This window comes from Anomalospiza imberbis, chromosome 8 (genome assembly GCF_031753505.1).
Source record: "Anomalospiza imberbis isolate Cuckoo-Finch-1a 21T00152 chromosome 8, ASM3175350v1, whole genome shotgun sequence".
Classification (NCBI taxonomy): Eukaryota; Metazoa; Chordata; class Aves; order Passeriformes; family Viduidae; genus Anomalospiza; species Anomalospiza imberbis.
The window spans coordinates 2196369-2222386 of NC_089688.1; the positions used below are offsets into that span (position 1 = coordinate 2196369).

Consider the following 26018-nt stretch of genomic DNA (forward strand, 5'->3'; position numbering starts at 1 on the left):
ACAACCCCAACAGATCCTCCCTGACCTCCTTCTCAGAACAGGCTCGACAACTTGAGCCAAAACTTTCCAGAAGGACTTGGCCAGGGAAGTTTCCACTCCTAAAATTCAACTGAGCTCAACGCTACACGTTTCTCTTTCCAGGTGCTGATGGGGAGCACCAGCTGCTCCAGCAAGGCTGCCTCCACTCCAGTTCCTGCACTGCAGAGCCAGCCAGAAAGGGCAGGGAGGCACCAGCACCTCTTAAAAATGGCTCTCACAGTAAATAAACGAGAAAAGAACAATTTCTGCCATGAGAAAAAGATTTTTTTCAACAATGGTGTGAGGAAAAAGCCTTGGACCAGCTGGTCCAGGAACCACAAGCTGCTGTCATGTATGGGAGGGAAAGGAGCCAAACACAGAGGTGACAGGAAAGAGGGAAAACAAATCTGTGCAGTCAAAACCATTTCTGAGGGAGTTTGTCAAGCTGGGAAGCGAAAAGCACAGCAGAAGAGTTTCTGCTGGTTCCTCAGATGCCCTGAGACAGAGCCTGTAATTTCTCTGCTGCGTTTGTTATTTAAGTGGGGAGTCAGTGTGGAGGCAGAATCCATAAGCAGAGCTGACAGCCAGTGGGTAAACCTCAGCGAGAGGCACTGCCTGCCCCGCCCCCAGCTCTCAGAGGTGTGTAAAAGGTGTTCAAAGCTGTTTAAAAGGGCTTTCAAAGCTGTTTAAGATAGAGAGTAGCAGCGAAGAAGAGCTAAGCATTCCCACTTACCGAGGGCTCCTTTGGTTTGCTCAGAACTGATCACTTTGGTTAACTTCACAACACAAATGAGGAGAGGAAAAATACAGAAATATCAATGGCATCTTGAAATTTCTTCACATTATCATTAAAATAAACAGAACTCCTGGGGCTCTCCTGGCAGATGCTGTGCATGCAGTCCCTGGCTGCTGGCATCCTCCCCATTAAAGCCAACACCTAAACTGACATGGGTAAGACAGAGTAAGTGCCCTCCACCAGCCTTTAACAGGTCTCAAAGCAGCACAGGTATCACACAAGCTCTCCAAACCCGCTTTTAAACACTTGGCTTTGTGCTGGCTGTATCTCTGCAGGACATGGAAAAGCTGAGGGAGTTGGGGCTGTTCAGCCTGGAGAAGAAAAGTTTCAGAAAGACTTTTGAGGCCCTTCCGGTGCCTGAAGAGGCTCCAAGAGAGCTGGAGAGGGACTTTGGACAAGGGCGTGGAGGTACAGGACAGGGGGGAATGGCTTTCCATGGACAGAGGGTGATTTAGATGGGATATTAAGAAGAAATTCTTCCTAGTGAGGGTGGGCAGGCCCTGGCACAGGGTCCCCAGAGCAGCTGTGGCTGTCCCTGGATCCCTGGCAGTGCCCAAGGCCAGGTTGGACGGGGCTTGGAGCAGCCTGGGACGGTGGAAGGTGTCCCTGCCCATGGCAGGGGGTGGCACTGGATGGGCTTTAAGGTCTCTTCCAACCCAAGCCATTCCAGGATTCCATGGATGGAGATGACATCCCTGGAATGACATCCCTTTGCTCACTCACTGGCAGCTCCTAGGGCTGGAGACAGGGGTTTATGAACCAAAACTCTCCAGCCAGGCTGGGCTATTGCTGCCAAAATCACTGATGCACCTTAGCACTGCTGTGGTATCTCCAAAGCTGCCTGGAAAAAAGGGAATCAGAAAATGCTCAAGTACCTGGGCAGCAGCACCCCAGGTACTTTCTCCTTGCCTGCTCCAGCAATTCCTGCCTTCCCTTCACTACAAACCCCACAGACCTTCCCTGGGACCATGGAGAACGTGGAGAATTTTCAGAAATTGAACGGGCTTTTGTTTTCTTTTGTCTGGGAAGGAATAGGCTGCTCCAGCATGAAAGAGGGAAGTACATAAAATCAAATAAAACACCAAAACACCCAGGAGATATGAAAAGAAGCACGTGTAAAAGGAAGGGTTTGGGTCTGTTAAGATATTTCTGGTGAAAAAAGGGTTCCAGCACTTAAAAAAAAATCCTTAAAAATAATTTCCTCTCCAAACTGCCTGGGTGCCTCATAATTACCAAGAATGATCACAGACCCATTCATTTGATCCTGAAATTAATACATCATGTTCAGAACGATATAGCATTAATTTATCACAAGATTTATGAAACTTGTACTTTTTTTCTAATGAGTTTTATGCAAATTCTGCTCCATCCATTGCTTGCACCCTTTAAAAAAAAAAAAGTTGCCTCGCAGAAGCTGCTCTGTCAGAAAGTCTCATTCACTTTTATTGATATCTGTCCTTCTCTCCTCATCCCCACAACAGGAGGGGGAAGGAGAGGAGCTGGCTCCAGCCTGGATGGGATCCTGTTCCCACGAGCTCTGCAGGTGAACCAACCATTCAAGGCACTAATTGTAAAGGAAATTACCTGGTGGTTCACTCACACCTTTGTCTGCAAAGGGTCAGAGAACAAGAAGAGCAGCAGGGAATTGGGAAATTAAGGTATTTAGACTTCCTGGAGTAGAAAGTCCATGTTTGGTAAACTTGGAGAATAAATACAAAAGGTGGGAGGGAGGGAAGCATTAGCACTGAGCACCATGGGGTCATAAAGGGGGAAATCCCATGAGATTAATTTGATTTTTTATGGCAGAGCTGCAAATGCACAAGATGTCCCATCAACTCAGGAAAGCACTCAGTCTAACACCTTACAAATCCTGAATTTTCCTGAAGACAGGGCAGTCCTTAGGAGCACAGCCAAGATGGTCCAAAAGAGGCAGGGCTGCCCTGGCTGTCTCCAGACCCTGGCAGGGGGCTTGGAGACCCTGGCACAAAGTCAAAAACACCTGTGGCTTCCATTTTAGCCCATGGAAAAAGCTGCCAACTTTGTGTGAGGAATTACAAGCCACAAGGGTTTGAGTAGTGTGATAGTTGAGTTAACACAGGGCGAAAAAGTAGAATTTGGGGGTTTTTAGAATGGGATTCAGGGGGTCAAGATGAAGGGATTTGGGCGTGTCCTGACCTTCTTCTCCTTCTCCTTGCCCTCCATGTCTTGCTGTGATGGTGACACTTTTCTCTTGGTTTAAGGCACAGACACACTGTCCAACAGAAATGACAGACATTGGCACGTTATTGTAAACATGGCACACGGAGTTTTTGGTATAAAATGTGAACACCACCCTGAGGACAGACAGAATGCCATGGCCGACCTGCTGGACAGCAGGGCAGAGAGAGAATGTTCTAGATAAGGGAAAATAAACAACCTGGAGAAGCCGACCCTACACATTTCAGACTCCTTCCGTGGCTGCACGGGCTGGGAAACAAAGACTTTGACACTCTTGGGGTCATCCCGACACAGCAGACTCTGAGAGACCATTTCCAATTCAAGCAGGAATATGTATTTCATTCCTGAGCACTGCCAACTGGAAATCAGACTGTGATCTCCAGCAGTACTCACACACCTCCCAGGAGGCTGGGGAAAGGGAATCCTGGAAAAAACATAAATATCAGGGCCAGCCTCACTCCTCAGAGCTGCGTTCATGTGACCACTAACAACTACTTGTGAGTCACCTAGAGGGGTGGGAGGAGGCAGGATGAACTGGAAGAGCAAAGGAAAACATGACTCCGGGGTCAGCAGAAACGTCCCAGCATCGCCTGGGGGCTTTTAGAACTGGCCTAGAAAAGCTGATAGCAAACCAATCCTGGCATAGGCCCAGCAGCACTGGCTGCATGAGACCCAGACCCCAATTTTGGCACCTCTGAAGGCAAAATCCATCCCCTCTGCGTGGCCAAAGATTTCCATGAGCACTGCACCACATCTATGACTGACTGTCTCCAAACAAGCCAAACACTCGTTACACCCTCCCCACTGACTCCTCCAGGAAAGCCTGGCTAATGCAGCCTTGATTAACACATCTGACACAAAGTTGAAACCCCAAATCCATACAATATCCTTTTCTAATTAACTTTTGAAATCAGAAACAGCCCAGAAAGAACAAGGAATATTTCCTTTGTTCCTTCCTGCCTTCTACCCAACTCCCTCCAAAAATATTCATTTTTTAACTAACTTAGATCAAAGGAAACCCTGTCACCGGTCTCACCTTGGGAAAACAGGGGCACACACCCACCTCCATCTCCCCCTTCATACAGAAAGCAGGAGGGCAGAGACCAGAAGATGCAGCTGACCCACCACCCTCGAGCTCATTGCTTCTCTTTGGCCTTATCTCACTTTCTAGAAGAAACACCAGGGCAAACAGGAGAAGAGCAGAACCCCAGAAATCTATTTAATGAGGTGCTTTGCTACTTGGTGTAAATAAATGATTTATGAGTAAGGCGACACGTGCGGTGTTTTGCATTTTAGCCAGGCAAGGTAACATAGCTGCGTGTTAATTAGAAAAGAGAAGCTGTCCTGCAATTAATATGAGGTGGGAGATAAAGCTCGTTAGGTTGCAATGCCCACGGAGCAGGTCTCCCAGGACTGCTGGACACCTCTGGGGTGTCAGACACCCCCAGAACTGTAAGGCAGGCACATTAGCAATGCTAATGGAGAATCCACAGGATGCTGTGGGTTCCTAGGGACTTTCAAAGGCCTTCTAAGCCAAACCTCCTGCCAAGGGACATCTTCAACTAGACCAGGTTCCTCAGAGCCTTGTCCAACCCGACCTAGGGATAAAGCACTAAAACAAGATGCCCTACCACACTCACTGTAAAAAAATCCTTGCTTATACTTAACCTAAATCCACTCTCTTGCAGCTTAAAGCCATTACCCCTTCTCCCATTGCAAGAGGCCCTGCTGAAAGCCCCTCTGCTGAACTGCTTCCTCCACCAGCAGCCCTGTCAAGCTGAGGAGCTGATCAATATGAATGGGGGAGAGAGGGAAAAAAAGCCAACAACAAAACAAACCCGTCAGCAAATTACACTTGTGCGAGTGAAGGGGATTCATTCACGTCTCGTTTGAAATCTCATCTGCGCCTCACAAAAGCTGGAACATCCCCGAGGCTCTCAGTCTCACAGGGAATACAAACCCTTTTCCTGCTACAGCTTTTGCCCAGCTGCTCTGCTCTCTGAATGGTACAGGGGAACAAAAGTACAGCCATCCTCAGCCCAAATAGCACAGGGTGTTTTGCTCCAAAGCAGGATTGGGTACGAGTATCCCAGTCCCAGAGGCACAGGAAATGGTGCCGGCGGTCAGGCTTTTGTCTGCAGATCTCAGATCCATGAGTAAACCGGCCTTGGACTGTCACCGTAACTCTCTGAGGTTTCAAAACATGTGCTGGGTGATGAATTCTGCCTCGTTATAATGGAGATGCAGTGAAATCCCTTCCTGATTTATCTCTCTGGAGCTGAGTTAGTACCTCCTGATCTCCAAGATATGGCTGCAGTAAAAGCAGGACTTGAGCAACGGGGCAGGAATCAGAAACTCAAGGCAGCCAGTTTTGGAAAGGTTACATTTCCCGCTCCTCTTCCTCCTTGCATCACAGAGTTGTGGCAGGATTTGAGTTGCAAGGGACCTTAAAGACCACTTTGTTCCAACCTCCCTGCCACCTTCCACTATTCCCAAGTTGCTCCAAGCCCAGTCCAGCCTGGCCTCGGACACTGCCAGGGATGGAGCAGCCACAACGAAAGCAACAAAACCTTTGAGAGAACCAAAAGAAACAACCAGGGCCTTGGAAGTCTCTCCTCAAAGGTGACAAACTCATGCAGCCCATCAATCCTCCAGGCACAACCCAGCTCCTCGGGGCTGGCGACAACTCGGACGGGAGCATTTCCTCCCGCGCCTCCCTCTTTGTCCCTCTGAAATGCCAAAGACAAGGTGGGGGGACACTTGGCAGGTGTTGCCTGGGTGCGTGAAGCAGGAGCTTATCTGCAGCCCCGCCAGGGCACGCAGTAAATTGCTTGTTGATAAATGAGGCTATTTAGGAGCCAGTGGTTATTAATGAGGCCGATGTGCAGAGACATTTAAGAGCGGCCCCACGTCCCATTGTCCTCTCCCTGTGAGTAATGGGGCACCTCAGCTACAGGGCTTCACAACCAGCTTGGCCAGTTCAACAACAGAAACAAAACAAGGCCCAGGGAAACGACAGAGAGCGCTTGCACTGATGACTCCTGTTGTAAAATGCAGGTGAACCCAGTGGGAAGAAATGCTGATGTCCAACTCCAGTTCAGAAGGCTGAATGATTTCTTTATTATAACTATGCTATAATACATTAATATACTATATAAAGGAGGATACTAAAACTACAAACCTACTTTTTCTAACTACCATAACTAACTCACAACTCGTGACCCTGTTCTCAAGAGTCCAGCCATCAGGCCATCAGGCTCAAACAATCCTCACCAGAATCCAATCAAGCAATCACCCCAGGTAAACAATTCTCCAGACACATTCCACATGTGAAAAACAAGGAGCAGAAATAGAAATTGTTTTCTCTTTCTTCCCTCTGTGCTCCTCTATGAAAAAATCCTGAGAGACAGAGAAATGTGCTCGCCACAGACTCCAGTGTGCTGATAAAGCCAAGCTCCAGTCTTTAGATGGAATTAAACCAACCCCAGCGAGCAAGGCTCTCCCACTCATCCCTCTGAGCTCCCACCAGCCACACACATGGCCTTGTTCTCCCAATCCCTTGCTCTCCCAATCCCTAGCCCTGTGCAGCAAACCCAGCCCAAAAGCAGGGAAAAGCCAAACCACAGCCGGCTGAACTGCGAGCAGCAGCGGTCCCGCTGTACTCGCAACACGTGGCACACCCTGGAGCACAGATATCTGCTGAAGCCCAGGAGGCTTTCACAGGGCCATTGCCTCACTTTGGACGTCACAGATGTCTAAACATGGCCAAGAGGACAATGAGTGAGAAATAAAGAGGCTGTTTATTGCAAGAGGAAACCTTGGAACAGAGCTCCACAGTGGCTGGTGGGAGAGCGAGGCAGAGCGTGCGAGCGCACAGCTGTAAACTTGTTTCTGAGTTAATATACCCACGAGTGTTTTTCTTTTCCTATGAAAGCACACTCTTCTGCAAACAAACATCTGGAGAGCTCTGTTACAGCTGGACCATGATCCCCAGTGACTGGAGCATTCAATTAATTTAGCCTTTCTCATTTGCGAGTTGTCTGCAAATAGACTCGGGTCTGCAGGAATCTATTTGTTACTTGAATATATCCAGTGAATGGTTTATTAAAAACATATTTCAGGCCAAGGATTTCTCACTAATTGCTCCTACAACTGTCGCTCTGAGTGTTGGCAACTGGCAGCTCACCCCACATAAATGGTCACCGTGGTCAGGTGGGAATGCCTTTGCATTTTGATGGAATGTAATCTACCTCTGGAAAGAGCTTTCTGAGGGTTTGTGGAGGCACCTGCACAGAAACACATCCTCACACAAACACACAGCATCCAGCCTGCCTCAGCTCCCCAAAAAAAGCACAGAACAGCTTGTCCAGTGTTGTAATAGAGATGGACAAAGACTTGTTTCTTCCTGTAGAACAGTTGAGTCTTTATTGTACACAGTTTATTTTTATATGGTATTAGAAGGTACTGTGTTTGAATTTAATAGGTGGTCAGCAAATTACTGAAAGTCAGTTTATGGGCTGGTAATGGTCAGTGTACATGCTTATTAAATTTTTTTCTTTCTAGAAAAGTTTACTTTTTTCCCCCACCATTTCTCACAGGATAGACTTTTTATTTATATAGGTGCAAACTGTTTTCTCACAAGAATAGATTGTTATGCAAACTGATTTTTATTCCTATGATTCTCTTTTCACTGGAACTTCTCAGGCTAGTTGCTAGCTTAACTGAAATAGCAAGGACTGACTTTATAAGGCCTCTCTTTTATAAGTTTTTACTTATATGTAACAGTTCAGAAGTTGTCACAAAGAGAACAAGAGCACCAGAATTAACTGACTTTAGGCAGAACACCACCAAAAGCATCTCTCTCAGTCACTTCCAAATCCACGGGGCTCCCTGATTCAGGATGCTCCCTGCCCAGGCACCCCCTTTGTCTCAGAACTCCAGGAATTGCTGCAGGAGTTTTCCCACAGCAGCAAAGAGAACAGGGTGAAGGGGAAGCAGTGAAGGGCTGTTTCCAAGACTGATGCAACGAGCCCAGACTCCTCCTGGACAGGGTACTACAAATTGTAGGTTATGCAGTACCTGTGACATGCCTGAAATCACAAATCCTCCTACAGGAGCAGCTCTCACCTTCTACTAGGCAGGACAAGGGGAAATGGCTTTAAACTGCCAGAGGGCAGGGAGGGATGGGATATTGGGAAGAAATTCACCCTGTGAGGGTGGGCAGGCCCTGGCACAGTTGCCCAGAGAAGCTGTGGCTGCCCCTGGATCCCTGGAGGTGTCCAAGGCCAGAGTGGATGGGGCTTGGAGCAAGCTGGGATAGTGGATTCCTAGTTGGAATGAGATGATTTAACCCAATCCATTGCAGGATTCTATGATTCCCCTGGCCAAGGTGACCTGTGAGAGCCTGGCTGCTCTTTCTGCAGGCTGGGTCAGAGCTGCAAGGGGTGGCTGAGCCTACACACCCCTCCTCACCTGGTGTCCAGATCAGCCAGCCCTCAAAAAAAACCTCCCTCAGTCACATGTAGAACCAAATCACATTTAAAAATCCAAACTGAATGCAAAACTCCACGCTAAATCCCAGCTGCTGGCTTGTTTGAAACCAAAAAGAAAGCAATCACTGAGGTTTCACAGACTGTTCTAAAAGTGGAAATTTATGAAGAGAAAAGTGATCCAATAAGTCCCAGTTTTAGGCTTTTTTTCTTTCAATTGCTGAGAGTGAAGACTTTCAGAGCTTCTCTTTCTCCTGAAGCCCTGATTGAGGGAGAAATGGGTATTGACCACCAAATTCAGCATCTCCCTGCTACTTGTACACATCAGAGACTCCTGTGACCCAGCAGGTGTCACACACATCCATATTTTTCCAGCCCCTTTGGAGAGGCAGCTTCAACTCCCATTCAAACCCAGCCCCTTCAGAGCACTTTCACTAGAGCTGAACCCTTCCTGTGCTATTGGACCATTTCTTGGATGAAACAACTCACCCCACTCTTTCCACCTAAAACCGATTTCCAGACTGAACCCACGTCAGCCACGTGGCCCCTTGGCTCTGCTGAAGGACCTCATGGATCTCCCTCAATGAATCTTGTGCATCAGAGCTGAGAGATGAGCCATGCCACAGCCCTGGGGACACTGTCCCAGAGGCTGCCAATCCCCACAGGATGAAACACAGCTAAAAGGCTCAAAGAAAACCCCAAAATAAATTCAGTTCACCAATCCAGCCACACAGGCACTTCCATGCAGTGTTGCTTGTGAGCTGCCATCAGCAAGAAATGCACCTCTTTTCCTCCTTCCCATTAAAAGAGAGCCATTCTTCTTTTTTGTCCTTTATTCTTGCCCTTGGCAGGATGCAGATATCCTGGCCTAGCGACTCCCATGATTTCCTCAAATTTGGGCTGAGATGGTATCTGTGGTTATTAAAGAGTGATAATAAACCTTATCAATCAAGAGTGAATGCAAAAGGAATAAGGGAAGGATTTTCCTAGGAGTAAAAGTGCAAGAAATTCATAACCAACTTAATACCTGTAGCAATAAGAGATACTCATGAAGAATCTACCTTAAAACCAGTTTGACTCTTCCCATAAGAAAAAAAGAGAAGAAAAGAGAGACCCTGGGGGTCCTCCATCTCCTCAGCCCAGGCATTTCTCACGCAAAACCCCTGCTTCTCTTTTAACTCCACCTCTTGCCTGAGACATAACCCCAGGCTCCTCAGGTTTTGGGGTGCCTGTGTGTGCCCTCAGATGAGGATGTTGTCCCATCCGTCCCTGGTGTCCCATCACAGGCATGTCCACAGGCTCCCAAATGACTGATGAGCCTGCACGTTGGTTTTGAGCAGCTCACGTGCCAGGCAGGATGACAGACCTTGGGAACCTGGGCATTAATCTGGAGATTTACAGGCAAACCTGTCACGCCTGGGGAAGCTTTTTCCCCCCAAGAACTCTGCCTGAAGGTCGCTTTTCCCTGGGCAGTGAGCTCCAAGAAGCTTTCCTATCCACCTTGGCCACTACCAAAGGGAGAACAGGAGATGGGGACAGCAACCAGATAATGTGACCAGCCTCAGGGCACAAAGTTCTCCTGTATATTATATTTTTATATACATATATATATATATATATATATATAAAAATATATATATATATATATATATAATATGGAATAATATAGATAATATAACATATAATAATATTTTGTATATTATATATATATAATATAAAATACGAGCTATTATATATAATATATAAAATATATATGATATATATGATGATATATAATATATGATATATTAAATATTATATATTATATATTACATAATAATATTTATATACGATATATTATATATAATAAAATATATAATATATAATATAATATATATTATATATAATTATATTTAACTATACAATAGTTAATATATAACACATTAGATATATGATATATACTATGTTATATATAGTATTAAATATATTATGTATAATTATAGCATATGATTATATAATATTTTTAAAATTATTATTAATTATGAATGTTTCTATATTCTCCTCTCCCCACTGAGTCTGATGACTGACACAGGAGGAGCTGCCATGGGCTGGATGGCTCTTTCAGGCCAACAGCTAAAGAAAAAAAAAAATCGAATAAACCTGCCCAAACCAGAGTTAACTGGTCAGCTGCTAACAAAACTGGAGGCAAAGCCCACCGTGCACATGGATGAGAGGCAGGACCACAAGCAGCTCCCACCTGAACCTCACGGGATGCCCCAAAAGGATGCTCTGGGATCAGCTGGTTTCCTTCCCTGCACATCCCTGTCCTGTGCGAGTTCCCCAGGACACGCCTAAAAGCCAGGCCCTTTTCTCAAGGCCCCAGATGCCCCAAACAGGAGGGTGTCTATTAGGAAAGATGCCCTGGAGCACGCAAGAGCTTCTTCTGTCCTCCTGCAAGGCGTCAGGACGGGCTGGTGGCGCACGTGCCGCTCGCAGAACAGATCAATTCCGACAGGGAAGGCTCCTGAGGTTTACACTCAGGGCAACGCGAATAAAACCAGTGAATCATTTCTTCAGTCAATTCTAGCCATCCCTAACAACAAGCTGTCTGACAGCAGCCCACAAATTTCCCTAGTGTATTCTTGTTTAAGGCAATAATCCCTGTGGATAATTCTTAGACTCCGGCTTGTTTAGAAAGCGCAGACTATAAAGATGTTTCAGAGATGTTCCCTGTGCCCTTTCTTCCCTTGTCTGAGCCATCAGACCAAGTTTACAAGCCAAACAGGGATAATTCCAAATCAGGAATTTGCTTGCTCTTGGCACTCTTGGCAACATCCACGAAATGCTCCTGGCCTGTGACCTGGGCAGGAGGACGACCTGCACAGCACCAAAGTTATCTGCACACAAAAATTCTCTCCCCACAAACATTTGCAACACTTGTCCAGCTTGTCCCAGGATCAAAGATGAGAGAAAGGCTCCCTAGAGTGAGTCACAAGACTATGGATGGTGACAGACTCACTGCCTCACCGTTTGGTGCTTTCCAGGCTGATTGAGTGGGTAAAAGGTATGGAAGGGAACAGGGATAAAAAAACACACAATAAACGCTTTTGAAATTAAAGTTTCAAGAGCAAACACTCCACTCCAACTTCCCCTTCAGGAAAACAGGCATCCTTTTCTCACCCAAAGACTTCCCTTGCACATCCTTCCAAGCTCTTTTTCCCTCCCCTCGCTGGAGCAGCCAACACCTGCTGCACAGCGTGTCTCCCATCCAGCTCCTTCCCTGCCTTCCCAAAGCATTCCCCTGCTCCCAGGCAGGCAGCAGAGGACCACACACGCATTCCCACGTCCCTGCAGACAGAAGCCACCCAGGTGACAAACACGTGTTGGGCCAGGAAGAAGGGGGGAGCAGAGAGGAGGCAGATTTTCAGGCTCTGATCCCAGCACCTGACCCCCTCCTCTCCCTCGTTATGGATGAGGTAAATTAGCTGTGACACTCATTAGCTGCAGCTCCTAATTAGTGAAAATTAATATTGGTTTTGATAGAAGTGTTGGCTGAAGCTCTCCCAGGCAAAGGCATTATTGACCTTGTTATCCTGTTCAATAGCAAGTTACATCACAGAAGCTGCTTTTCGTGGAGTCGACAGATTGCAGCTGCCTCCCACCCTCCACAGCTCCCTTCCCCTTCCCTGCCACCACCAAGGGACACATCCAGCCCCTGCCAGAGCACCCTCAGCCCCATGGGCACCTGCACCCATGCCTGGCAGCATCCCAAGCCTCCCCATCCCTGTATGCACCTCAAAATCCCAAGCCCCATCTGACTGATGGTCCCTAGTCCTCCATGTCCCACTCCAACACCCACTGTCCCCAGAAACTGCAGACTCACCAGAGGAATTGCTCACCACCACCTCTACTCACAGAAGAAATAAAGGGGAAGAGCTGCAGTGCCAGGGCAGTGACTGTTTAGTAAGGAAAGAAATAGGAGCAGCATTCCTTGACCTCTGGGATTTCCCACCCTTGGAGCCTGGGAATCCCACGGTGGCAAAGTAACAGACACCAGTAAACAAAAGGAAAATATTTGCTACCAAAGTTATGCATAAAAACCCCACCACAGTGCATTATTCACACATTAATAACAATAAAGATGTCAGGCTGCCAGATAAGAAGTTAATCTCCTTCAGAGCACAATTAAGGATGCCATTATCCAACCACCTGGGGCCACTTGCACACGGCAGTGGATTTCATGGAAAACAGGGATGAGCCCCTGCCTGGCAAAGCAGCTGGCCTTGTCACCCCCTCCAGCCAGGGCACCCTAAATACTGACCTTGCACCTTGTCCAAAAGAGGCTGCATGCAGATCCATGAGAGGAAAACTTCTTTTAAAGAGCATTCTCCACTCCTGGGAGCACATCCCAGTGAAAGCTATCCCTGTGCCCGCCTGGATAACAGCACTGGGTGCAGGATACACCAAGAGCAAACCCAGACCTCCTACTGTATTTGCTGGTCCTGGGGTGAACTTCTACTTCTGGGGGCTGGAGGGGGGAATCCCACCACTGGAAAAAATATTCCAGCTGATTTTACAGCGGAATTGTGCTCACACCAAGCACAGCAATTTTGGCTTTTGAGATGAACTAGCCAGCAAAATAAAATTAAAAAAAATTACACCCCCAACTTACAACCTGGAATGCAAAATCAAGCTCCTGGTTTGAAATCCATGGGGGCCTCCCATCTCTCCTAGGAAAGGCCTTTCCCACCTATATCTGCCAGAAACTGCCTGTGGAGCATCCCAGCACCAGTGAAACTCATTCTCCTGCCACTGTTCTGTGAACTTCGAGGATGCTGCCAATTTTTATGCCTCCACGAGATCATCCTGCTGCAGTATGACAAAACCAGCTTGGAATTTCCCCTCGCTCCCAATACAGGGCCTCAATTTCTGACTCTTTCCCCCACCCCACCAAAGCAGGTGGGCAACGACTTCTGGCTGATGCTCTCTGCACTCCCTCACTCCTCACTCTGCACCTGAGGGGAGCACAGACAATTTTCACAAGGCAAAGAACAACTTGCAAATCCTGGGAGACATTTTTTTTTCCCCCACCTCTCATGCCCCTAGGAAAGCCGCTGGGAGAGATGTGGAGGCAGGATGGTGCTTTCTGTGTGTCCCCTCACTTCTTGCCTCACCAGCCCAGCACACACCAGTGCACCAGTGCTCCTTGGCAGGGAAATGCTGTTTTATCCGGCAGGATGTGTTTAATCTGATGCTGCTGTCATGTGGGAAAAGGTGCATTTCCAGAGTCAGGGTTTTCTGCAGTGCTGTTACTTATTTTACAGTCTTCTGCCACATCTTATTCCTTCTCCTCTATTTCCCAAAATCATTAGTAACAACCATTAATCTCTGCCCAGGAGGATGCTCCTCGCTTCTCTCCATACCCCAAATTGTTCATCTCCCTTGGACTTTCTGTATTTCAAAATATTTCCCCCCCCTTCTTTTCAAATTACCTGCTTGAAACCAAAACAGCAGAGCAAGTAAAGCCACTGCATCACTGTTTATGAAAGGATATTACATTCCATGACACCAGCTCTCACCTCAAAGCTAATAATCAATTATAAAGGAAAAATAAAAAGGTTTCTCCCGATTCAGGTACCAAATCACCCTCCTAATTGCTCAGAGGCAGCAAGACAACCTCCGTGATACAATACCAGAGCAGGCACCTGACAAAGCCATGCAGATGAATGGAATAAAATTGAGTTACTAACCATTAAATGTCAAGTGTTTGAAATCTTCCCCCCTCGTGTACCCGGCAATATTAATAAATCTTTAAGAGAGGGAGCGCGCGGAGCTTTTCCACTGCCCTGACCAGCGCTGCAAACGGAGCAGATGTTCTCACAGAGTTGTCCAACAAAGCTTCCTTTCCCCCCTCCCCAAGTGGCTACAGTTAATCCAAAAGCCATCAATGCACCCGAGCAGCCTGACAGGAGGAAGCGATGCATTAACTCCCCCTGCCAATCAAGCACATCAGGCCATTCAGAGGCAGGAGCTGCCTTAGCACACGCCTCCATAAATCAGTTTAAAAAGCCAGGAGACAGGGAGGGGATGGAGCCATGCAACACTGAGGTGACCCACGCTCCCCAAAACCAGCGAAAACGAGGTAAAACAAGCGGCCCAGGAGTTGGCCTGTCGGAGTCCAGGACATCCCTCTGGCTGCCCTGGCTGTCTCCAGACCCTGGCAGGGGGCTCGGGGACCTTGGCAAGAAGTCAAAAACACCTGTGGCTTTGATTTTAGCCTGTGGGAAAGGCTGCCAACTCTGTATGAGGAATTACAAGCCACAGGGGTTTGAGCAGTGTAATAGGTGAATCGACACAGGGTGGAAAAGTAGAATTTTGGGATTTTTAGAATGTAATTCAGGGGTACAAGATGGAGGAATCTGGGTGTGTCCTAGCCTTCTTGTCCTTCGTCTTGTCCTCCTTGTCTTTGTGTGGTGGTGACACTTTTCTATTGGTTTAAGGTGGAGATTCACTGTCTAACATAGGTGGTGGGCATTGGCACACAGCTGTAAACATACCACACGTAGTTTTGAGTATGTAATGTGAGAGTCGCCCGAGGCTCAGCAGAGACTGCTATGGCTTCTGTGCTAGATGGACCTCGGCAGGTCAGAGAGAGAAAGTTATAGACAAGGAAAAATCAACAACCCTGAAAACTCAACCTCACACACTCCAGACCTCTTCTTCGGCTGCCGGGCTAGGGGAAGAAGGACTTTGATGATTTCGGGGTGATTCCAAGCAAAGCAGACCCCGACAGTGGCCATGCCACCCAGGCAGTGTGCACGGTGTGCCACGGACCAGCATCCCAGCCCCAGGCAGAGGATGCTCAGTGGGACAGCAGCAGGTTCCCAACAGCAGGAGCTGTACTCCACAATTCCTCACTTGTGGATCCATTCCCAGAAGGGCTCTCTTCTACCTGCCTGTTTCCATTCTGGAATGGGGCAGTTCCCATAGTGGGCACTCACTCAGTAAATTCTCCACGTTTTAATTGCTCTGATGACTTTGAGCCGTGTGAGAAGAAGCTGGACCTTCCTTAACTCCTTGTTGTTGTTGAATTTTCCCCTTGGCATTTTTTTGGATTGTTTTACACCAGCAAGCAACAACCACCAACTGGTGGAGGTGGTGGCAGATAGCTTGAATTTTTTTTCTTAAAGAAAAGGTCTTCCACAGTGCCCAATTATAGGAAGTTTTAACTGAAAGGTTAATGCCTTCACTAGCCTGAAAATTCTATAAAAAGAGTCATTGAGGGTGTCATGGAATGATTTGGGTTGAAAGGGAGCTTCCAGACTGTCTTGTTCCACCCCCTGGCATGGGCAGGGACACCTTCCACCATCCCAGGTTGCTCCAAGCCCTGTCCAGCCTGGCCTTGGACACTGCCAGGGATGGGGCAGATCCAGATGGCAGAGATCTCAGATGTACCAACATTAGAAGCAGAGGGTAAAGGAATTAGGGTTAGGGTTTTTTTTCCTTCTTTTTAAGCTCACACCACCCAAATACATCGAGTTTCCAATCTGGCAAAACACACAATCATGTTCATCACTGTTTGCAACCAGGGCCTTTTTTTCCTGGTAGTGAAATCACAGCTCACCTTCCCCACCAAAAATAAAATTATGAGCGTGTGCAAATGCAAGTGTTTCCCTCCAGCACAGGGAATGACCCTTGGCTAACAATATTCCCCTAGAACATGAATACCTCCACAGAGATACACACACACACACATATATATATATATGTCTCCTAACTTGAATATATACACACATATCCATACATATGTGCTTTTCCTCCCTCCTGTGTGTTTTTTTTTTTTTTTTCTTTGTTAAGCCTGACTCACTGCTCTTTATCACTTTTGCCACCCATGTTAAAGCCTCCAATCAGCCTGGAAGACACAATTTTCCTGAGCTGGGACAGTGCTGACATCCAAGCCCAGGCATTCCAGAGTAACAAGGAACGGGGCACAGCCAGTGAGAAGCCAGCCCTATACAGATAATTAATGCTGCTAAAGCCATCCCAGACATAAAAAATCACTCCAGCCCTCATTACCAAACTCCCACATCTTTCTCCCTCTCCCTGGAAAGGGCTTGGCCCCCGTGCCAGGGCTCAAAAGGTGGCGAGATCAAACCTCAGGATGGTTTGATGAGGAGCAAGGTTACCCTGGCATGTTAATGAGTCCATATTGCAAATATACTTTCTTTCTTCTCCCTCTTCCCCTTCTTAAACATGAGCATTAATGTTACTGCCTATTAGCAAAGCAGATATGAAAGTTTAAGTGATTGATGAAGTGATTAATTTAATGATGCAGGGTTAAGGGTTTGGGTGGGAGTGGGGCTTTTTTTTTTTAAACCTTAAGTTTCCTGATGTTGGTAATAACTAATTTTCTAGCCTTAAGTTTTCATTAAAGATGCTGTACTTTCTGCAGCTCAACAAGTAATTTCATCAATGGGCCTTCAAATGACAGAGAAAGGGCTTGAGTTGGGTGAGAGCTGAGATCCCCTTCTTAAGCTCTCCTCAAATATTGCTGCTCATTGGGGTGCTCAGCACACTTGGAAATGAGGCTGCTCCTCTGAAGAGCATTCAAGAACACTGAAAATTCAGTTTTAGGCAGTAAACATCCATGGGGTGAGAGATAAATACTGAAGAGGAAGGCGAGGTGGCCACAGCCTCCCTTTGGGAAGGAGAATCTCAACAATGGCCACAACGAAGCTTGTGAGGCAGGTTCAAAAACAGGCAATCTCCCCCACAGCCAGAGCCTGGAAGATGCCTCTGGAATTACCCTTCCTAAAAGGCCAAACCAATCCTGCCTGCTGCACACAGACACCCCACAGGTGTTTGCTCCCTGGGCAGCCCACCCAACAAGCAATCCAAGCAGTTTGGGGTCCTCCAGCTCGCCTTATTTCTGTCAGATAAACAACAAAAGCAGCTTTGTGGGTTTGTTTACCATTCTGAACCACAAGCTCCTGTGTCAGTGCCAACACACCTGGGCCCCAGGTTCTGTAACCGGCCCAAGTGCCACCGTGCACTTGCCCGCTTGTCCCAGCCCGTGTTTGCCCTCCCAGCTGGGGATTATTTACATGCAGCAGCCTGGTTTCACCAGCAGCTGAAGCTCAGCAGAGACAATCCCACAGCAGAGGGATGGGCAGCCTCCCCTTGTCCCCTCCCAGGATGGTTTGGGTGGGAAGGGACCCTTCAAACCGTCTCTTTCAACCCCCTCCCACAGCCAGGGACACCTTCCACTAGTCCAGGTTGCTCCAAGCCCTGTCCAACCTGGCCTTGGACACTTCCAGGGATCCAGGGTGTGAAAAATGCATATTTTATGATTGGCTTTTCGCAAGTATTAAATTGAATACTGTATGTATTATGTCATATTGATTGGAAGTGCTGTATTAACATTTTGATAGTATGGTAAATGGAGTTTTGTAGTTAAGATAGAAACTATGTATGTGTTTTTTTTTTTTTAAAGAATGAGACACTCGCTTCGAGATAACAGTCACAGAACACCTAAACCTTCCAGAGATGAGGAATTTATGGTTCTCTTATCAGAAGCTAATTTCTTCAGGCCTTGCTCAGACTGGAAGACACCGTGGGGATTAAAAGGAGTTGACGTATTCCAGACAGAGTTTATTGTTTTAAATAGAATGTATGGATAACCATGAAGTATGTATGAATATGCAACAGTGTATGGTTTTTAAGGGTTATCCCTTGTTCACAAAACATGCTTATCGGGCTTAAGTGCCCGAGAGCATCCGGACGTCCGTAATTCTTTGCTTTTTACTGTCTTGTAATTGTCCTAACTTGAAATTTTTATTACTCTAATTGTATTACTATTTTTTATAACCATTATTATTAAACTTTTAAAATTTTAAAAACCAAGTGATTGGCGTTTTTCACACAGGGGCACCACCATCACGACTCCTATAAATCCCCCTCAGCTTGCAAGGCTACCATCAGCTAGGCCTAAATGCTGAAACCCAGCTTTGCAGAGTAGAAGGAAAACCCTTAACAAACAGATCTAAACACCTGGCATTGCTGTTCCTGGCATGGGGAAAGGTCTCCTGGCTTTGAGCTCCCACCTTCCTCCTGTCTGCACACCCCCTTGCCTTCCTGACTGGGCAGGGCCTTTTCTGGGGAGCATTCCTGGAGCTGTGTGTGCAAACACACACGGACACAGGGATGGCTCTCTCAGCTGGCTGCCAGGAGGGCAGTGACTCCTGCCTGGAACTCCTGCACTGCCCCAAGCTCCTCCAGCTGCCTTGCTCCCAGCTTAATCCCAAATTTTCAGTCCATCCTGAGCCCCACCTCCTGGTTAACCTCATTAGCAGTGTGCCTCTAGGGTACTTTCTGCTCTTGCCACTGCAATTTTTAACCCCGTGGCGCATCGAGATTCATTTATGATTTTCTCTTCTGCTTTAACACCTAATTTTGAGCAAGAGGGATACCAGAGCAGGTACATCCCCTCTCCAGGAACAGCAGCACGCTCCTGCAAGCGAGGGGGAAACCCAGAGACACCAAAGGGAAAAGGGTCTGGTGGCCCTGCCGTGCTCAGATGACCACAGTCCTCCACCCAAAGCTGGCCCCCAAGCCTCAAGCGTGGATATCCGAGCTCTGAAACTATATAATCAACCCAGAAGCAGGCAGGGATCAGAGAGCCAGCATCCTTTTTTTGTCTTTTTTCCTTCCAGTGATGCATCTGGAGGAGCCTGGGCACAGCTGAGGGATCAAACAGGTTCAGCCCGTGCTCAATCCCACACTGATAACCGTATCTTCAGCAGCAGCTTGAGCAGCCCAGCACCCCCGGGGACCTTTCCTGGGTGCCAAAGCATCTCCCTGTGCAAAAGGCAGCAAAAGGCAGTGTTGGAAGAGATGATTGCCTTGGAAAGGACAGACACAGAGCGTGGAGGATGGAGAATAAAAGCCTTCTGGCCCAGTCTTTGTCTAGGACTGAGAATTAAATCAAATCATCCACAAATATCAGAGGGATGTGCTGCCTCAGATCCACGTGAGGAGCTACCACAGAGCACCCTGCCTTTGAAATACCACACTCCTCTTTAGTTTTCTTGTGAAATAATTGTGTCCCAGCAGGCACGAGGTGTCACACACCAACCTAAACCCTTTAATGGCCACTGGCCAGCAAAGTACACCCGCTCCTCAGTGGCACTCCACTACCCCTGGCTCCTCTTGGGCTGCAGCAGCCTCAGGGGCACAGTGAGAGCCACAACTCCACGGCTACAGCCCATTCTGAAGCAGGTCTTAAAAAGAGCAAGGTTCAGCTCTGCCTATTCAAATTTAGGGGAGAAATATCCCTGGCCACAGCGTTTGCCAGCTCAGCAAAAGCTGCACGGAGCAAAAAGAAGGCAGAGCAACCATGAAATTTCCCTGTCAGCCAGCCAGCCATCCATGTGCCTTGCTCTCTGAGCATGGTGCACCCCGGGATGGAGAGCACAGCCCAGGCCTCCTGGGAGAGGGAAGGAGAAGGGGGTTCTGAGCAGCCAGCACAGCCCGGGTCACTGGACATGGCACTGCCCACGGCTGTCACTCCACACTGCTCCTGGCCCTGGGACTTGCTGACTTGGGGCTTCTCCATGGTCCCAGGGTGATATGTGGGAGGAGGTGCTGAGGCAGCTGTTGGAAGCCTGGATGCTGAGAATTTCAGAATTTCTATGCTGAAAGGCACAGACCCCCAAGAGAACACTGCATCTGACCTGAGGCTGTGGAAAAGCTTCCAAAATTGAATGACAGAACTGAAATTATAGGTGTGTAATTTGAATAAATGTGTGGTAGAAAACTTAGAGTTTAAAGTTTTAGGATATAGTAATATATATATAAAGCTAAGATAGAGATTTTTAGTCCTTCTTCACATTCTTCTTCATGAGTTTGAGTAGTGTTTTTTGAGTAGTATTTTGTAATTAGACAGAAAAATCCGCATTGCGAGACATAAGGGATTAGTTATTAGGTTAAAAATAAAAATAATTTAACTGTAATTTCTTAATTAAATAGTTTTTCCTCAAAAAACCTTGTCAAGGTAGAAAAGGAACCATTTTGTAGCTTGTTAGTAAAATACTGTAAAACTCACAGCTTGTAGGACTGTGATATAAATAAAAAACAATAAACATCTAAATCTATACACAAAACACCATCTCAAGCACTTTCAATCCCAACCCTAACAAAAAAAAAAAGAAAATAAAAGAAAGAGAAGATGAGGAGAAGACAAAGAGAAGATGAAGATGAAGAGAAGGAGAGGAGAAAGAAGGAGAGGAGAAAGAAGGAGAGGAGAAAGAAGGAGAGGAGAAAGAAGGAGAGGAGAAAGAAGGAGAGGAGAAAGAAGGAGAGGAGAAAGAAGGAGAGGAGAAAGAAGGAGAGGAGAAAGAAGGAGAGGAGAAAGAAGGAGAGGAGAAAGAAGGAGAGGAGAAGGAAGAAGAGGAGAAGGAAGAAGAGGAGAAGAAAGAAGAGGAGAAGAAAGAAGAGGAGAAGAAAGAAGAGGAGAAGAAAGGAGAAGAAAGGAGAAGAAAGAGGAGAAGAGGAGAAGAGGAGAAGAGGAGAAGAGGAGAAGAGGAGAAGAACCAACATTTAGTGGTGCCCACATGAGGAATGAAGTCACGACCTTCAGAGGCAGCCAAATTTGGGGGACACGGGGCTGAGCATCTCACCAGTCACAGCAGGCACCCCAGTGAGCTGGTGGGGTGGAGAGCTGAGAGCCTCAGCTGCAGACATTCCTATCCAGGAGTAAGACATGGAATCAAACAGCAGCCTAGGCAGAATTCCTGTGGGAGCCCAGCCTCCCCACCTGCCAGCTGTCCCAGCTGCTGTCACCAGCACGTCCTCACACTCCCATTGCCCAGGGAATGGCCATCCCAGCGGGTTTCCCAGCTGTGCCACACCCTGCTCAGCCCCAGCAGGCCTTACAGGGGACACCAGTTCTTCATGGAATCATGGAATGGTTTGGGTGGGAAGGGACCTTAAAGATCACCCTGGTACAATCCAGGGGCATCTCCCACCAAATGCTCACAGCCCCACGTAGCCTGACCTAAGATCCAGACTAAGTCCCTCTGCTGGTTTTAAGCAAGGCACGAATTACCAAGGCCTGATGGGCAGGAGGGGACACATTGTCGCCTCCTGGGTGACCGTGCCCCTGACACGACACAGCCTGAGGGCAAGGCCAAGTGCATGTTATCACCTCAAGTGCGGTGGATGAAGTGTTTCCCACTCTTTTAAGACAACATTATTCCAGTGAGGCCAAAATGTTCTCGCTAGGATGGAAGGGAAGTGGAATTGCACTCGTCTGAACGGCCTCTTTTGTCACGCATTTTGCAAGGCGTTGAGGCATGAAAGCTTTCAGAGAAACCTGGGTGAATCCAAGCTAGGTGGTTATAAGGCTACTTACAGACCTGACATGATGGATCATCTTCATTTTCCCTCTCCTGTCCTGCTCACAGCAAATCCATTTGCTGGGCAATTAGACTCCAGTCATTACATTATGCTAAGAAGACGCTGCTTTGGCAGCAGCAGGGACCCTGACCAGGAGGAGCCTGGAGTGCTGCCTGCCCATTCCCAGCTGCTGGCAAATCCAGGGCTGCAGTAACCCCCGTGGCAGCGGTGCCGCCTTCCCAGCTCACGTCACACCCTGCCAGGGCCACTCACCTGGCATCCACAGCACCCCTTGCCCACAGCCCTCCAAAAGGTCTGGGATTAAACAGAACGGCCCTTGGAATGATTTTGCTTAAGGCAAATGGCAGCAGGATGGTGATGGACGGTCCCTCTCCTGCACACTCTTCACCCAAGGGGTTTTATCCAGTCAATTCTCCTATTTTCCAAGTAAAACACAGGGTGATAGAGCTGCTGGCAGCTGCCATGGGCTCTCCACGTCCTGCCCATGCCACTACAACCCCACCAATCCCCAACCCTCCTCTCCAGGCATCTCCCTCCTTCTCCTCCAATTCCCTCCCCAGCGCCTTCCCGGAGCTCCCTCTGCACGTGTGTGTGTGTGTTTCCATTACTTCTGGGTGAAATAACTGACTACAGGGTCAGTCCACCTGAAAATTGCTCTCCCCAGACCTAAATGAAACAGATGGGCATTGATGATGTTTTGGGAGAAATTAATCAGCCTGGACCGGCGGCAGCGCCAGCAGCTCCCTTGGCCCAATCGCGCCTAATGAATTCCGAGCTCTCTGTCTTAATAGCTCCTGACAAGACTAATTTACTCTTGTAAGTGATTAGAGGGGGAATGATCTCTTAATTGTTGCTTAAGATCCCTTTTGGCATGGCAGGCAGCAGGCAGGGAGCTGCTGGGTTTGGAGGGAGGGGATGCTGGAGGGAGGGATGGGCCCTCAAACAGACCTGAAAAAAATACAATTTTTTTTTTTTTCCCCCAGGAAACAGGCATCACACACAGTTCTGCTCCTCTCACTCAGGATTTCAAAAAGGTGCTTCCAGATGCTACTTTTTTTTTAAAGTTAATAAACCTTAACTTAGAAAACACCTACCAACAGCAGGAAACACAGAAACAACTGTGTGTGTCAACACTTCCCAGGCTGACATTTCCCTAGGGTGCATCTGGAAACAAAATCTCAAGGTGCCAATATTCTTAAGAGTTAATTATATATATACACACAGTGTAATACAAAGTTAAAAAAAAAAAAAAGAAATTCAACTGCCAAAGTAATTCCAAGAACAACTTGCATAATGCCTCACTGGAAAGCAGGCTGCAGGAAATCTCCCTATTTTCTGACAAAATAGGAGTTCAGTCCAATTCTCACGAGGCATTTCAGGCTCAAGTACTTGGAGAGCAAGGTGCTCCGTGAGGAAGCGTTTCCATTAAGCTGTTCCAGCCAGCTCTCACTCCTGCTTCTCCTGAGGTGAGCTGTGTGCAGAGCTCAGCTACCACGCTCCACCATCCCCCCAAACCAAGGCTCCACGTCCTGCCTGCTTGCTCAGACACCACCCCGAGTCCCACAGGGCTGCCGATGCCTGACCCAGGGGACCCTGGAAGGGACAGCAGGCTCAGCTGAGCGGTCACTGGAGATATCTCCAGACCCTCCCAGCCCTCGGCAGCTCTGAGGTGACGTGGGTGCGGTAAGAGCCCTTCCTTCAGGGAGTGCTGCTCGGGCTGCAGGTGGGAGAAGGGACCTCCAGAGGCTCCATCCCAGCCTCCCAATCGATTCCTCCCACATTAAAGGCCAGTCACGAGCCCTGATTGAAGACCACAAGTTTAATGGACTGAGAGCCTGGGAAGGCGCCGAGAACGACCGGGTCGATTTCTGCATTTACTAAAAAACCGATCCCCAGCTAAATAAAGAAAGAAAAGCTCCATCTGTCAATCAAAAGAAAAACATTTCTCTTCCATACTTTTCCACGGTGAGGTGCCCAGCCCACTTACCCACAGGTGTGTCCTCATTGATCAGCAGGTAGGTGTCAAAGAAGTAGTTGATGAAGTATGGCAGGCGGTTGCCCTGACCTGAGAAGAGGACAAAAAGAAGGAGTTATGTCCCTGGCATGGGCCAGCAAGGCTGGGAAAGGCTCAGGAATGCTCACAGGGCACCAGGCTCATGCTGGCGAGGAGTAAGCCCCAAGATGAGAGCTAGCAGGAGGACAGAAAGCCCATGAGGTCCCCCATAAAAGTTGGCTTCCCTCCACCAGCCTTTCTGGATTTGGTATTTTCCAAAAGGCAGAGGGGAGGGGGAAAGCCGACAGCATGGGGACCAGGAGCATCAATTATTGGTTTAGCCCACGATTAATACCTTTGCTTTGTTCCCACAGCTGAGAGCCTTTTGCCTTGTCAGCCACCCCGCGCTCCTTCCCTGTGCCATCACCCGGGCTGCCTTTCCCTCTAATTGCCTCCTTTCACCTCTAATAACCAGGCTCGCTCCTCTCCGCTCCCGTCTGCGCGGCGCTGGGAGCTCGCGGGCCTGCCCCTGGCCCGCAGCCTCATTAGGGGACAGAGGCAAGTGCAGAGCACGTAGGAGAGTGACAAAGGCAGCCTGAGCCAGGGAAAGAGTCAACCAGGAAAGATCTACTGCGGGGAGAGGCACACAATGATTCCCCAGGAAGGTTTGGCGGAGCGTGTTCAGCATCCCACCTCAGGAAACAAGAACAGACCAAGCTTCAGCAGCCTCTCTGCCTGCCAAGCTTCCAAAGGAAGGAGATGCTCCTGAGACCTTTCAAACACAGCTCCCAGTTGTGCATCCCACCAAACCAGCTCCTGGGGACATGGGCACGGGATGGGGGAGCAGCCCAAGCTCCCCCAGGGCTCCCTCCGTAACAAGAAAGGGATTTTTCAGCTCTGCCCTCTTTCCTGAGGCACCAGGTTGGTTAAACACCCTGAGAAATGGGAAAGCACTGGAGGCAGCACTGTTGCAAAGGCACATTGAAATCCCAGCCTCTGGAGTTAAGCACCTGGAAAGAAAATAAAGAGGAACCTGACAAAATGGGTTATTTGAGAGCTAAGGGCATCTCCAGAGGTTTGGCAGCACACTTGTCACTGGCTCCCACTGAGGCCAGCAGGCTTTGGGAGCGGCAAATGAGGCTAAAACACCCCCAGCAGCCTTTGGCACAGAGGACTCGCTTCTCCAAAACCTTTCTGTTTCAAAATACATTTCTTAACATCACCGGCACGCTAAAAATAAGTTGCAATTTCCAAATCCAGCTGCAGCGGGTGCTGGGAGGCTTCCAAAGCACAGGGAAGAGGGAGACCTGCACCTGGGAGCTGGGAGATGCTGAGGGAGGGTCTGGAGGCAGGACACCACTTTGGGCTGCAAATGCCAGGATAAAGGCTGGAGTTTCCTTCTGGGAGATGGCCACAGCCACCCAGTTCCAGCCGGGGACGTGCCATCCCTGTAACCCTCCACACAAGCCGGGGTCCCCCCAGCACAGGAAGGACATGGACCTGCTGGAGAGAGCCCAGAGGAGGCCATGAAGGTCTGAGACTCCTCTGGGCTGGGAAAGCTGGAGGTGTTCAGCCTGGAGAAGATAAGGCTCCAGGGAGACCTTGGCTGATGGAGGCCTCTGCTCATCTCCTGCAGCAGTGGCCAGGCAGGAGCTGCCACTGCACTGCCAGACCTGAGCCATCCTTTTCCAAACGCTCCAAGCCCACTCAGGCTCCACTTGCCCATTACATCCCAGCTCGTGGCTTCACCAGGAGCTCTGCAAACCTTCTGGGAAGAGTTGCTCCATCACCTGTAGTGCCCAGGATGCGTGGCAGGGCATCCATGTCCTTCTCCCTATGCCAGGCACAGCACTTGCTTATCACAGAGATGGCAACCCAAGCCCTGGGCAGGATTTAGGAGAGAAGGGCCAGAATTCTGCTGAGCTGCAAAGCCTCCAAATCCCTGTCTCCGTGTGCTGCCTGTCCAGGGCTTTGCAGTTTGTCACTGCAAGGAAGGAGCAAGTCCCCAGCTGGGCAGGCAGACCCCACTTCCAATGGGACGGAGTGACAAGTGACCTCTCAGGGAGGTAAAGGACTTGCTGGATTGTCTTTTTTTTTTCTGTATTTGTTC

At 48.3% G+C, this 26018-nt stretch overlaps 1 protein-coding gene across 1 annotated transcript in view; it reads right to left on the reverse strand.

The window, feature by feature from the left end:
• CDH23 (cadherin related 23) overlaps positions 1-26018 on the reverse strand; it is a 187515-nt gene that overhangs the window by 150747 nt on the left and 10750 nt on the right. The window contains exon 3 of the mRNA XM_068196945.1: positions 23903-23980. Within this exon, the coding sequence (XP_068053046.1) occupies positions 23903-23980 (78 nt within the window). The remainder of the gene's footprint in view (positions 1-23902; positions 23981-26018) is intronic.